The 16,437-nt window shown below is 35.7% G+C and overlaps 1 protein-coding gene across 1 annotated transcript in view; it reads right to left on the reverse strand.

Annotated features, from left to right (window-relative positions):
- cacna2d3a (calcium channel, voltage-dependent, alpha 2/delta subunit 3a) overlaps positions 1–16,167 on the reverse strand; it is a 167,471-nt gene extending 151,304 nt beyond the window's left edge. The window contains 2 exon segments of the mRNA XM_073867468.1: positions 12,756–12,837; positions 15,950–16,167. Of these exon segments, the coding sequence (XP_073723569.1) occupies positions 12,756–12,837; positions 15,950–16,038 (171 nt within the window). The 5' untranslated portion in view covers positions 16,039–16,167.
- Positions 16,168–16,437: the final 270 nt, after the last annotated feature.

Below are 16,437 nucleotides of genomic sequence, written 5' to 3' on the forward strand. Positions count from 1 at the left end.
AAGTTCTCTGACGTTTCCATGGTGACCCGTGAAATCTGTGATCCATTGAAAATGTCTTTATGTTGTTATGTGAACGCGCGTTAATCTTGGTTACTTTCAGCGGGTTGATTGAACTAACTCTTAAAATGTGTTTTGGAACCAACATACCCAGAGTAAGCAAGTTTTGGGTTAATCAACCCAGAGTTCAGGGTTAATCTGATGGTAAGTCAACCCTGCTTTCTGGAATACACCCCAGGATGTGCACATATGTGGACATCACTTTGTTTTGTTGTTTGCACCATAATACTTAAAGGGACACAAGGCAGCATTTTTATGTTAATAAATCATCTTTGTAAGTCGGTATATGGTTAAAAGACTCATTACCGGACGAATGAAGTCTCTCTCGCCCGCCCCTACCGTCTGTAGGAAGAATACCCCACTTGCAACTTCGCTGTATCCGACCCGGTGTGCTTCAGTCTCGCAAAGTCTCAGATATCGCGAGAAGCAGTATCTCTATACAGCAAACAACACAGAGGCAGGCGAGCTAAACACGGCTAGCGATTGTTGCAAATGGCAGAGCTGAAGAAGCATCGAAAACCCTTGACGGAAGGGAAACATAACTGGATTGGAAATAAGCTGATAAACTTGGTTCCGAGGTGGGAGGGACAACAACGGAACAGTTTTTCCGACAGTGTGTTTGAAAGCATTTACTTTCAGACACTAGGGGGAGCTCGTAGAGAAATATTACGCAGACTTGCCTGGTTTCCCTTTAATTCTGTGTAACTGGAACCTGTTGTACACAAATGTGGACAATTACACTGCTACATGTTCAAAAATATATATTTGGTTATTATTATATTTATTGTTTCTTAATTAAACCAAAATTGCTGGAAGAAATCTGGGGAAAAAAGACAAACAAAAGCAAAAAACAAGAACTAGATAAAAGACTAAACTTATATTGTCTTATCAGATAGTAACTAACAAAACAATTATGTCATTAAATGTGACAAAAATGCACATGACAACAAAGTTACAAATGAAATTTAATGTTGACGATTCGCAGGGGCGCAACAATTTTGGGCGCGTTGAAAAAATATGAGTTGGGCCACCTACCACACTCATTTCACACCAAACATTTTGTACAACCCAATCTAGCTATCCAAAATCTAATTAGTAAATCTAAGTTAGTAATTTAAATATTTTATTTAATATTCTTTGGGCGGACATCTGCAGTATAACTAATTTAACTTGTCTTTATTTGCCCATTACTAAAAGATTTACCATAACAGTAAGTTATGCAACCCATTCTCATCAAAAAGCATACAAATGACACGCAGTGTGATTATTGTGCAATAGATACGCTAAATTCCGCTTTTGCGTGCATATGATACGCCAGTCCTTCCCATTCACTTATATGGCGAATCATTTTATGTCGTTTTATTTATTGTTTTCTCATTTGTTTTCTGTTTTTTTACCATTGTCGCTTGGGTTTAGGGTTAGAACAACTTTTTGTTATATAAAAATGACATCCTAACCCAAACCCCATCTCTAACCCCAACTCTAAGCGACCATGGCTTAAATATAGACAAAAACATAGAGAAACCTGTATATTAAATAACCTGCTTAAACAAATCTGAAATCTAACCCTAAACCCAAGCGAAAATGGTTTAAAAAACAGAAAACAAATGAGAAAAAAATAAAACGACACGATTCGCCATATAAGTGAATGGGAAGGACTGGCGTATCATATGCACGCAAAAGCGGAATTTGGCATATCTATTGCACGATAATCACACTGCGTGTCATTTGTACGCTTCTTGGTGAGAATGGGTAGCGCAACTACTGTGCTCACTGCTTCTTCGCGTGAGTCTCAAATCAAACAGTGATTGACAGCTCTCTGGTCCAATGGTGTGGTGGGCATTTTCAGGTTGACAGTAAATCTAGCTGGCCCAATGAGACTGGAGGGGGGCAGACACGCCCCTGAGAGAGAGAAAGAGAAAAACGAATGCATGATGAAGATAATGTTATATTGGTACAAACAAACAACAGGTTTCAGCTAGGTGGAGTCGAGGTTGGAGGAGGGAGTTTAAATAGCAGCAGTAGCAGCAATGCGCTAGAAAGTGGCTCAATGAATGGGAATTTAAAAGGTTGATTGTTACAGATGTCGTGAATGGATTGGTGTGCGTCATGAACAGCTGATTATCAGCTGATGCATGCTTGACTGACGTGGCCTGCCTGAACTAACGCGATGCTTGATCATCGCAATTGGTGTTATGTTGAAACTGGCCTGTTTTCCAGCAGTCTTTTGTATGCACAAGTTTTACATAAGGAAACAATCATGTTTGAGGCTCATGATATGTCATTACCATGTACAGAACTCTTATTATTCATCTATGCCTAGGTAAATACAGTTTTTATTCTACGGCATCTTTAATTTAATTTAAGTAAAAAGTGTAATCAGTACTTTAACTTTTACCAGAGTATTTTTAAACATGAGTATCTGTACTTCTACTTGAGTATAGGATGTTTGTACTTTTCCCATCTCTGCTTAATACTAGAAAGTACTGCAAAACAAAGTACACAGCACCTATGCTACATGTACTGTACATCAGCAAATAATATAAGTTGGCCCTTATAAATACTTCGGGCTGGATTTAATAACAGCTTGCGCTAGAGTAAACCATCATTTTGACGACTGTCTGGATTTACTAAAGACGTGCAGTGGATAATTAGTGCTAAAAAGTTTAATGGCATCTGGCACTTTGAAAAGGTGTTCTCATCACGGATGAATCTTGGTTTTCACTTTATAGGGCAGATGGCAGACAGACAGTGTGTATGGTGTTGTGTGGGTGAGCGCTTTGATGATGTCAACGTTGTGGATCGAGTGGCCCAAGGTGGCAGTGGGGTTATGGTATAGGCAGGTGTATGTTATGGACAATAAACACAGGTGTATTTTATTGATGCCATTTTTAATGCATAGAAATACTGTGACAAGATCCTGAGGCCCATTGTTGTGCCATTTATCCACGACCATGTTGCAAGGATCTGTACACAATTCTTGGAAGCTAAAAATATCCTAGTTCTTGCATGGCCAGCATATTCACCGGAAATGTCACCTATTGAGCATGTTTGGGATCATCTGGATCAGCGTATATGACAGCGTGTTCCAGTTCCTGCCAATATCCAGTAACTGAAGGAGGGGACCAATATTCCACAGGCCACAGTCAACAACCTGATCAACTGCGTAGGGCAAATGGTGGTCACACTAGATACTGACTGTTTTTTTGACCCCCTCGGACCCACCAATACAGTAAAACTTTAGAGTGGCCTTTAATTGTGGCCAGCCTAAGGAAAACCTGTGCAATAATTATGCTGTCTAATCAGCATCATGATATGCCACACCTGTGAGGTGGATGAAAGGAGAAGTGCTCAATAACACAGATTTAGACAGATTTGTGAACAATATTTGAGAGAAAACAAAAGTGTTGCATTTATCATTTTGGTCAGTGTACATCGGTGTCTTTTTGCTGTCACAGTGAAGGATGACTTTACAGCTTTGGATTTTCATGTATCTTGAGTTAACTTTTATAATTATAATTCTGCCCGTACAATGTTGTGGGCCTAACATTAGCATTGCTTATTTGATAGCATCTCTGTGCTCTCTGAGCAAAAGTTTTAGATGTAACTAGATGGTTCACTCGTAATAATATTATAAAAAATGGGAGAAATAACTCATGGCATAGGTGGAGATCTTGATTTTCAAAGCAAGAGTCAATTGCCATAGAAACAAAAGACACGCTTGAGACTGCACATGCGCTTTAGCAGCGTCAAAATGGAGGTTAGATGATTTGCCAAAACAACAAAGTTGTCAAATTCTACATTTTTGCATGTCATATTATACCAAAAGTAACCCGGGCCCAGGTGCCACTAAACCCAACCCACCCCCCTCTTCCGTGACCTATGTTTGAAACAAATAATTATGTGCAAAATGAACTGAATATCTATATTGATCAGGTTTCCTGACATTTACTGTAACACATATACACAATGTACTGTACCTCACTCCTCCTCTTTGATGAGTCTCCACTGATTTAACCTTGAAATGTGAGATATTTCCGATACAGGATTTGTGCGAGCTTCAGGAGAAAAGAATGTGATGATGGAGATGAAATTTGAACACATTTATGAAACAGCCATAAGGACAGCCTGAAATCCAGCATACAGTATATTTCATTGTAGATTTTGTGGAGCAGAACAATCTAAAGACAGACTCACGTAATGAAAGACACAGCATGTAGATTTGCATCTTCTAAAGAAAATTACAGGCTGAAGTAAAACAGTATAGTATGTATGCTTTGCTTGTATGTAAATTAAATCAAATGTTTTTATGTAATATTTTCTGCCATCTGTCTGTGTATGTGTAACACACAAACAACTGTCTAATCTCTACAGTTAAACAGATGCTATAAAGATCAATTCAACAGGAGAAACGCTTAAGATTCTAGAAGCTAAGGCTATGTTTACATTAATGCGTTTACCTTTTAAAACGCATTACTTTTGCCACGTTTACGCCTTTTATTTACCCTACGCCACCGTTTTCGACCCTCGTAAACGGAGTCGTTTGTAAACGATGAAGAACCTGCTTTAGTCTAAGAACTCCGGGGTTGCGCTGCAGTGTAAATGAACGTAGACGGAGTCTTATGTAAACGAACAGCTGATGTTAACGTAACAGTGCATCATTTTCAAAATAAAAATAATTTTTATTCAGGTAAATGGAGGTTTGCAATGGAGGTTTTGCCAAAAATAGTAAACATCTACCAACCAGCTATTATAAACGTTATATCAGATTTGAACATGTATCCTTATAGATAATGTCTGTTTTATATTTATTTTTGAGTATTGTTGGGTTTGAATATTGTTGTAATGTTGTTAATGTTTTGTTTAACTTTAGTTAGCTGATTACGAAAGATGGACTGTAATTTTTGTCGGAGAACGCGTGTGAGGGAACACACACACGCACTGAGATAAGTTATTTGCTGTTTTTCTGAAGAATACAGTCAGTTCGTATGAACATTTTCAAATGGACTATAAGATCATAAATATGAACTGCGAACTATTATAAATACAGCAGGGTGAAATCGCTGAAGAGGAACTGCTGAGGGCAAGTTTGCATTTGCTGAAATTTATTTTTGCTTCAAGTTCGCTACTGTTTAGTACTGTTCACTTGAATGCTTCCTTTTTAAATCATAAAGACCTTTCTGTTTGGTTTATAACATCAACATTAACCTATTAATCAAATTAATATGTTGTAGGGGGGAGCTGAAAACTTTCCCAAACACATTTTTATAGGTTTAAAAATAGTGTCTGTTGTAGTTGCCGTAATTTTTGTCAATATCGCACACCCCTAGGCTGCATAAATGCGCAAAGGTAAGCTATTATTAGAGTAATAAGTTATTTTACACTTTTATGCGCATGCTCAGTTAAGTGATTGGTCATGTTTCATGCGTTTATGGTCGTGTATAGTGTGGATGAAGATTCTTTTTAAAAACGCAAATGCTCTAATGTAAACAGGGCCTAAGATTCATCCAGTCGTTAGATTTGTCACTAAGTGCTTTTGTAAAAAAAATTGTCACTGAGGGCATTTGAAAAATAGCTGAATCTAGCAATAAAGTCACCAAGTTTGCAGCACTGCCACATACACTCATATTCATATGAGCAAATAAAACCCCACCCACTAATTAAGTGTGCTTGCAAAAGCACACTTATTGTTCTTCTTAAGTTTTATTATTATTATTTTTCCCGGGTAGATTTTTTGGCCAGCTCTAGCGACCAGACCGTTTGACGCAGAGACACCGTTCAAACTTTAAAATGTTCGGGCAGTACCGGTGCAAGTTGCTTGAGAGGATGAAGTCACAGATCCATGTCGTTCGGCCGCCATATTGGAGAGAACACAAAACCTTAAAAAAGTTTCACAGGTCACAAATTTTGTCCAAACCTCATGAAATTCCACGTACGCGATCCTTGGACCGAGCCTCACAAAAGTTACCAGAAGGATTTTTGATTTTCGGAAGCGTTTGCGCGCCACAGCCCAAACTAAATGTGCGTCAACGCCGCCAAAACAGGAAGTAGTTCAAATCTCAATATGTCTGTAACATTTATTAACCAAAATGTTTATATGAACTCTTTACTCCAATGTGAAGATGCCCAAGATAAAAAAAACATTGCAGAAACATGTCTATATTATGTTATTTTCACTTTAAAATGTCCAATTAAAACCTGTGTAAAATTAAAAAATGTCATTAGCCTTTACCAGTAGAGGACAGCCTTTACGTTCAAACGTGTTTTTTAGACAGAATGTAAAGATAGCGGCAGCCATCTTTAGAAGCTAAGCTAACAGGCTATTGCTCCGTGGAAAAGTTTGAATAACAATGGCGGGATGTAGTTTTAATGTTAAAATGGCAAAATGGAATAGAGAAGAGCTGTTGAGAGAATCGAGTGTTCCTTTAAGAGCCACAATACAGTGAAGAGCTGAGGAAGAGAAAGCAGAGAAGCCCGGGGAAGAGGCGACAGCCTCAGACTCTGCTGCGAGCCCGTGGAGGACTCAGTAACCTCGGCTGCCACTCAAGCTTCGTATCGTATATGGACAGATTCCTGGATACATATTTTTAGAATCGTAAACTTCATCTTATTCACTATACAGTATGCGGTTTCGGACGCAAAACTGCAAATGGATTTTATATTCTGAATGCTTGAATCAACACGAGCTCTCTGGAGAACGTGCATTTTCACATACAGGTAGGAATTATATGATTCAGACATATTTTAATCCCTTTCTTTTATTTCAGTGATATATGGCACGACAAGTTTAATTCCCTTTTTCATCAATGTAATACATTGTAAACGTATTAGTTTGTAAAGACGTCAGTTTCGCGTCCTCGGGTAGCAGTGATCGTTTGGCATCGGTATTTTAATTAATTACGAAATTTGTATTTTATTTTTAAATTGCTATCTTGTGTTTCTGGCGCATTCGCGGATTAATGACTCATTTGAGTCGTTTTCATTACAAAGTGTTGCAAATAAATGAGTCTTTTGAGTCGACTCTTTACAAAGCGAATGGGCCAAATGTTTTAAAGTGGTTCGCGAATCAGTTTGAATGAATTGTTCAGATCGCTTCAAACACGGAATCGTCCGAAGCTGTTTTACTCGTAACCTATGTAGAAACACGCAGAATATAACCAGTGTTGGGTGACGTGGAAATGTATTTACCAATCTTTTAACTAAAAGCAAAACTTCACACATGTACCCGCCATTACATACGCGCGACCGCCGACCTGTTCGTCGTCAGACACAGTTAAACGCGTGCAACCTCCAGAAACACTGTAGCACAGATTGAAGAAAATCCATCGATGATTGACGTCTGATTCGCTGTTTAATGTACTGTATGATGTAAGTGATTCTCACAAAACACACGTGACATGACAACGTAAGAAAACATGAGTTTTGTCTAAGTGTAAACTGTCAATGTCCTCAGACCATCTTAGGAGATTCCAACTTTATACATATACAAAACTGTTGTCAGTTTACTTGTCTGATATTTCAGCTACAAGCTACATTTTTCTGTATACTGTTGGTGTATGTTGCAGTTTTACACATACTGTAGAAATGCCCTTCATAAGTATTCTTCTGTTTGCTGTGGAGTCAAGAAATGTCTAAACATTAAAAGATGAACATGAGACAAAAGTACAGAATCTGTCGCATTATTTTTTTTAATGGGCACTGAGCTGTGTCCTGATTGTTTACACATGAAAAGCATAAAATATGTAGGATCAGTTTGATTCACTTATGTGCATTTGTGTACAATACACATAAGTCAGCATTTAATGCTGTTGTTCTTTGTTGTTAAAGCATGTATGTGTTGAAACATAAACAAAGGTTAATAAAATGTGACATTCTAAACTTCTGGTATACTGATATTTATCTTACCAATTTCTGGTCTCCACATCAAACAGAAAAATCTTGTCTTTATTGTTCTGATACTTATGGAGGGCACTGTGTGTGTGCGTGTGTGTGTGTGTGTGTGTGTGTGTGCGTGTGTGTGTGTGTGTGTGTGTGTGTGTGTGTGTGTGTGTGTGTGTGTGTGCGTGTGTGTGTGTGTGTGCGTGTGTGTGTGTGTGTGTGTGTGTGTGTGCGTGTGTGTGTGTGTGTGTGTGTGCGTGTGTGTGCATATATCTAGATTTATTTTTTCATGAGTAACTAGTAACTCGCTACTTGAGTATTATTTTCATTGCATACTTTTTACTTCTACTTGAGTAATTATTTATTTAGTTACTTTTACTTTAACTTAAGTAAAGTTTTTGGCTACTCTTTCCACCTCTGTTAAAATCTTCATGAATCTAGGCTGAGTTTGCCACGTTGAAGCCTATATAATCAGACAGATAGTAAGTTAATCGCCCATCGCTCACAGCCCAGCACCTGCACCACTGCATGCGTATCGCGCTGACAAACATACACCTGATTTTACTGCCCTGACGAAATCTAAAAGTATAATTTCTCTTATTAGAAGCTAGCCTAATGTTTGCCAGTTATTAAAATGGCGGTTGTAGTTTAAATAGAGGTCGTGAAATAATTAGCATTGTCAAAAAACTGCATAAAACAATGTTATATTCCATATTATAAACTTTTGGTTATGTGTACTTAAGTGAGTAAATAAGTTAAATTCTCAATGAGTGTGATATGGCTCTTATTTACCCCTTTAAATGTAGAATAAAGCTTACCCGGGTATCTTACAATGCACTTATGTTGTTATGCAGTTTTAAAATACAAAATACGAACATGTCTGGATGTAGATAAAGCCTACTTGGTCATATTACAATGCACAAGTTTTGTTGTATGCAGTTTGAAAATACATGTTTGTAGAAAAAGTATATTGTACAATGCACTGATTTTGTTGTTATGCAGTTTCAAAATACAACATGAGTATGTTTAAATGTATATGTAGTCATCATCACTGATGTATCTCTGGCCCTCATGACAAACTAATTGAATAGCCCTGTCGTAGATGCTCAACACACAATCATATTCATAAATAGTAAAGAAATGCAATGATATTAGGCTATCAGTGCTGCTGTCGCTCTCTCCTATCGCTTATTTTAAAAATGAGCTTATGATCAATAAAATGCAGCTTATATCTGCTGCTTTTGGTGACGTGAACTCTGGCCTACATTAAAGGTGCAGTGTGTAATTTCTGGAAGGATCTCTTGACAGAAATGCAAAATAATATACAAAACTATATTATCAGGGGTGTATAAAGACCTTTCATAATTAACCGTTATGTTTTTATTACTTTAGAATGAGACGTTTTTATCTACATACACCGAGGGTCCCCTTACGCCATTTTGTGCTCCCATGTTTCTACAGAAGCTCTTAATGGACAAACTTTTTTATTAAGTTGTCTCCAATCATGACATGTTTGTCCTGTGGTGGCTACCGTAGCTTCTCTATGCATTTCAAAAGCGAGGGGTGAGCTGTGAACTGAGCTGTTGGTTGCAATTTGGAACCTCACCACTAGATGCCGCTAAAATATACACACTGCACCTTTAAGTCTCATGTTTTTAAGATTATCTTAAGTACTAAAGAATTTTTGGTATATTATGTACAAAACTAGTGTGTGAAAATAGGGCACTTTAAAGGGATTGTTCACTCAAAAATTAAAATTATTTAAATTACAATTCTAAAAAAAAATTAATAAGAAAACACTGAGGGCTTGACATTAACTTTTTGAGGAACTTGTCCTTCGGACAAGTAAATTTGTGTTTCACTTGTCCATGCACAAAAGTCACTTGTCCGGGTAAAGTTTTATAATATAATGTATTTTTTGTGTTTTGCTAATCAGTGGCAGAGCAAGGGATTTTTCATAGAGGAGTCGGACAACTAATTTTTTCTTACACTTGTCCTACAAAAAATCCACTTGTCCCGGACAAGCGGACAAGCCTTAATGTCGAACCCTGAACATGTGCAGCACAGCCGTTATAGTTGGTTCTAGGCTAGCTAGAGCGGGTTCTCTAGGCTTGTGATCCCTGTATTTACATAAAATGGTCTGTGCTAAGCCCCGGATGTCCTTAAATGCTGGAAACACCCCTGGTTACAAGCCTGTATACATTTCTGTGTGTGTGTGTGTGTGTGTGTGTGTGTGTGTGTGTGTGTGTGTGTGTGTGTGTGTGTGTGTGTGTGTGTGTGTGTCAGGAATGCTTTCACGTATTGAAACCAAACTTTGTACATGAACTTGGGACTCCAATGCGAGGATGCACAAGATAAAAAACATTCTAAAATTTTACATTTCACAAATCACGTTAGTGACCGCACCAGAGCAAGCACACTTTTGCGGTTCCTCTGGAAGTGCATTTTCTAGTTAACATTGAAATTTCAATTTTTGTCACTATTATTGCATGAGCATAAATAACAAAAACATTTTTTTTAATTTTCAGTTTCCTTTTTCTGATACTGGCAGCCTTGCCTTGAGATGGAGTTGCATTTTATATTTGCATTTTAAACTATTTTCATTTATAATGAAATTGTTTATCTTGTTTTAATTTTATAATTTTATTGATTTATTTTAAATTGGAAGAATATGCCTGCCATAGTTGTGTAGGAGAGCTAGAAACAGATCCAAATTACACACTTGTCGAAACAGAATCAAGAAAGGAATTAAGGTAGATTTTAAAGCTAAAAGAATTTGGTTTCAATATGTTTTGTGAGAAAGGTTTAAGTTTGATTGCAGTTTGTGATCTGATCTCACAATTACAGCTTAACCTATGGATTTGAGACTGATAACAGTCTGATAACTGATTCTTATTCAAATAAAAACAATACACTCAATGTAAAATAGTAATGAACTTTATTACATTAACAAATGATTACTTAAACATAATTAATCTATATTTAACCAAGTATTTCACACATGATTTTTTAGATGAGGTGAAGTGAACATACTTACTAGCAGTTCATTGCTAGAAAGGTAAAAGACAAACACCTCTGAAATGTGTGTTGTGCTGTTTCAAAGAGAATGAAATTCTGTCACCACACAGCTGACTGTACCCACTGACATTAGTAGAAGGAAAAACAAGTATTGTGGAAGTCAATGGGTACCCATCAGCTGTGTGATTACCATCATTTATCAAAATATCCTCTTTTGTGTTCAACGGTATAAATAAACCCATACGGGTTTAGCACAACATGCGGGTGGGATTTTCATTTTTTGGCTGAACTATCCCTTTAATGACTCTCACATATGCTAATGGCCACTTCACTCTCAGCTACTGAAGCTCTCTGAATATTAACCCATTACTGGACTGAAGTGGTATTCAGATGTGTGCTGTTAAACATTAAAGAGCTCTGCACACACAAGAATTACATTTAGTACACACAACACTGTTATTCTATTATAACCATTAAAACTAACTTTAATCTCAAATAATAGCTTTTCTTCTAAAGGAAAACACCATTTACTATGTTCTTACCTCACCTTTTTTCATCTTTTATCAATGCGTGCACTTAATCTTTGTACAGTGCGTTGTGAATGTGTTAGCATTTAGCCTAGCCCCATCCAAACAGGGATGAATTCAGAAACCACCAAACAATTCCATGTCTTCCCTATTTAAAGACTGTTACATGAGTAGTTACACCAGTAAGTATGGTGGCACAAAACAATATGTGGCGATTTTTTTAAACGTATAAAAAAATGTGAGTACATACATATATTGTATGCCGGAGGAGCACTTAGTAAGCAGAACTCAGATGCAGTAATAATGACTGAAGTTTGAGCAAGAGGTAGAGTAGTCAGGAGTGATGATGTTACTGCGTGCCGAGGTCGAAGTGCTCTTCCGCCAAACAATATAGTTCATAAAAAACCTTCCTTTGCACGAGGAAAACAACTATATTGAATAAAGATTTGTTTGTATGCCACATATGCAGTTCCCATTACTCACAATGATCATGAGATTATTTGAACTGCATTTATTGTGCAGTACAATAGTTTATCATATTATAATGAGCAAGGGGTGGATATGCTTGACATGTACATGTCATGGGATCTGGCCTTTTATTCATTGCACACATATTCCTTTAGAAATACACTTATTGATAAAAGAGTTTCATTTCTCCAGGCTTTTAAAGCACTTCTGATGTGATGAGGTCACAAACTCAACATCAGTAGTGTAGCCATAGGGCGCTCTTTCACCCGTTCAGCCCCATTACTCTACTCAACATCCTCCTCTTTTCTATCAGTATGCACATTATCTCCTCTGGGCTCACTGTCATATTTCTACTCTACAAATTCCTCTCTCCTCTTCTGTGTGCTGCTTCTCTTTTTAACGGTTACACGGTCCCTTAATCTGACCCCCGGGCTGTATCATCCTCTTAACATGTCGACAAAACACACAAACACAACACTGTCCCTTTCTGTTTCCTTCATGTTATAACAGACTGGATCTCGCTATCCTGACAGCTTGTTTTAATCTCTCATTAACATCCATCTGCTCACATGTACTGAAACATCTCACTGTGACAAAACACAACCAGAACATCACAGATCGAATGAACACACAGACAGAGGATTTATACTGGTAACTGGATACTGGTGGTGAAGAATAGATTGTAAATCTAGAGATCTATGGTAAATATCATGATATTGGTATAATGCACCATGGTAATACCACCATTTTATTGGACATTTTGTTAGTGGTGTTAATAGTAAAAACATAACTTTAGTTTAGGCTTACCTTTTGTAGCAGTTGAGAGCCAGAATATTTGACTGCGATGGATTTGATCTCTCCACCAAATGCTGAAGACCAAAGTTTCACGCTAAAAACAGGAAAAAGAAATGATTCGAAAATTTGATAGGAAAGAAACATTTCCTGACCTGCAGCTAGCCATACTGTAGGCCTACTATACTTCATCTGAAACATTTCAATTTCATCTACATTTATTTTGACCTTATAATATTTTTAGTGTTGGGAAAAGATTAATCGCATTCAAAATAAAAGTGATTTTTTTGCATAATATGTGTGTGTACTGAGTGTAATTATTATGTATATTTAACCACACACACATACATGGGTCAAAGACGAAAAGGGGGTTTAAAGCATAAAAAAAATAAAAGTGTAAAAGAGCTTTAAATTTAGTCTTTTTCACATACATTAGAATATGTCTTGTTTAACTTTATGTTTTTCTGAGCAAAAAATAATTACTACCATACATTTTTACTGGAATTTTACAGAAGACACCAACTAAAATGTCATTCAGTGTAACAATATTTTTATGCAAAAAAATATTATCAGACATTTTTAGAAAAACTATTATTTGATGACACATTACAAGACTCTATTTATAGATCACAGTGCAGACACCAAATACTAACTATTTGTCATTTTAAAGCATTTTACTTCGCCAATATCCTTTAAACCATTAGGTTTTACCCATTTGTCAGCAAGAAGTTTTTGTAAGGAAGTGAAAATCAATTAAAATCAAAAAAATTTTTTGTAGGATCACACATTATTTTACATATTTTAATAAGTACAGCTCAGAATAAGTATATTGTTTCATTTCTACATAAATATATCTGTTACACCGAATGACAATGGTTTGTTACACTGAATGTCATTTTTGACAAAAATAGTGTCATTGTTTCCATTATTGCAGTGTTTTGAATATTATGTATCATTTTATTCCTAAACAAATCACAGAAGTAGATGCTGAAATGAATAATCATTTTATTTCACAATGTATATCATATTCGTAAAAATTAACTGAACAGGTGGTAATACTGTATAATAAGATCCAGAACTGCCCTTATACATTTAGCTTCTGCCCTGTGTTTTCTTTGATTTTCCCGCCATTGCTTTCGCCTCTTCTCAGCTGCAGCATCTGATAAATTCCTGATTGACGGGTGATCAGGATTTGCAGCATGGTTGCTGAAATACAGATTCCATGTAATTATTGACATAAAACGTGTTATTAATTAAAAATACTTTCTGTTTGGCAACATAAATGACATGTTATCAGGATTTGTATTATGGGCGGAGAATCAGTGGCCTCTCTTAAAGGGATATTTCACCCAAAAATGAAAATTCTGTCATCATTTACTCACTTTCGTGTTGTTTCAAACCCGCATAAATGGAAGGAAGATATTTTGAGAAATGTTGGTAACCAAACCTTTTGTGGACCCCATACTATGATACTAAAAATAATACTATGGAAGTAAATGGGGTCCACGAACGGTTTGGTTACAAACATTACTCAAAATATCTTCCTTTGTGTTTATCAGAACAAAAAAAAATTTGTTTGTGGGCATCTTAAAGAAATCAGTACCAAAACGACAAAAATGCATTAAAACATTAATATTGATAAAGTTTGATATATTTTTTTTGTGCTAAACATCCCTCATTTATCTGAAATAGAAATAAAATGCTAAAAATGTTATCTAAACAGTGACACTGTCATTCAGTGTTATGTATGACACTGTGGTGTAACATACAATTTGCATTACACCGAATGACAAAACATTACCCTGAATGACGAAACTTTTACTTAAGCTAATATTAGTAGTTAACAACTAGATACCTATATCAAACAGTGAACTTGACCAGAAAGGTTTATCATCATTATTCACAACATCTACTTTTTTTTCAAATAATCTAACAATAAAAGTGTTTTTTTGCATTTCACTGAATGACAGTCGGTTTTGTAACTCAAGATACCACACTATGAAAAGGTGAAATTATCAAATATTTAAGAGCAATAAACTTACCTTGCTGAATCACCACATGGTCTTCAGGGGGCCTTTTGATGATGTCACAGACTGCTTGATGAGTATTGTTTGTTTATTTAATTTCAAAATGGCTTCCTGATCCCATTACACTGAATGACCTCTGACAAACTGCATATTCGGGACAAAAGTCCCCTAGTTGTTTCAATATTTAACGAAAAAAATAACACATAGTCCTATTAATATAAAACAGCCAACACTTATGTGAACATGCCAAGGAAGCAAATATTTTTTTTAACATGGTATTTTATACGTTTATTTAAAAATGTATTAGTAAAATCATAGTCCGGACCATTACGCTGAATGACGATTTTACACTTTGGAGCATTATTAAACTCATATTTGGTCATTGTATTTTCACAAAAGTTATTTGAAACATAAAAGTAGACATTTTACTTGCATTTTATATGTTTTTTTGTATGTAAAATCACTTTTGTAAATTATATTTGATGCGGACACCAAAATGGTGACGTCTCGTCTTTGACCCACATATAGTCATTTCAGATTTTTTACATTTATATATACTTTTTAAATTTATATATAATATAGAATATATAAAAATAGAAATATATATATATATATATATATATATATATATATATATATATATATATATATATATATATATATATATATATATATATATATATATATATATATATATATATATATATATATATACATGTAAATGTTACACACAGCACACACTCATATATTATGCAAAAATATATATATATATCACAAAATAGGGATATTCAAACTGCAGAACCTTAATGTGATTTAAACAGAGAAAAAAACATGAAAGTGTTAACAACAAAAATTAGTAAATGCATTAACTAACAGCATTAGTTAATACAGTTATCCATGTTAGTCTATGGTGCATTAATTAATGTTAACAGTTACAATGCTTGATTTTATAAATGTATAAGTAAATGCTAAAATGAACATAAACAAAGATGAATAAATGCTGTGGAAGTATTGTTCATTTATTAGCTAATGCATTAACTGATGTAAACAAATACAAGTACTGTACCTTATTGTAAAGTGTTACTCAAAAGTCTTTCTGTCAGCAATAGCACAAAATCATTACGATTTATCATAGGCCAATATAAAATGCAGAGCTTTCAATGAACAGTAAAATAAACTCACATTGCCGGTGGAATATCTCCAGAGACTCGTGATGTGTTGTGTGTAATCCACAGAAGGAGGAGAAATGAATAATGTAAATCATACTTCATGTTTATAATGATGAAGAGATGCAGCTTCTGTCCATAAACTCATGTGCAGTTTAATTTATATGAGACGCTGGTGCTTGTTTAAATACTCCAGTTATACTGCATCACACAAGGTAAGCTGTCTTCTCTTTCATCCCCTCTCTCTCTCTCTCTCTCTCTCTCTCTCTCTCTCTCTCTCTCTCTCTCTCTCTCTCTCTCTCTCTCCTCATGTGGATGCTGCTGTTATCTGCTGTGAAATGATGGTTAAGAGAAGCAGCAGCAGCTCTGCATCTCCCAGCGAGAACATGTCCAGATTATATTTCACAACAAAACGTCAATCTTGATGTCTCACAGCTCCATGTCTTCATTGGTTTTTAATAGGCTTCATTTTATGCAAAAGGTTTTTTGTCTCATTGATTTTGC

Source organism: Misgurnus anguillicaudatus, chromosome 5 (assembly GCF_027580225.2).
Source record: "Misgurnus anguillicaudatus chromosome 5, ASM2758022v2, whole genome shotgun sequence".
Taxonomy (NCBI): domain Eukaryota; kingdom Metazoa; phylum Chordata; class Actinopteri; order Cypriniformes; family Cobitidae; genus Misgurnus; species Misgurnus anguillicaudatus.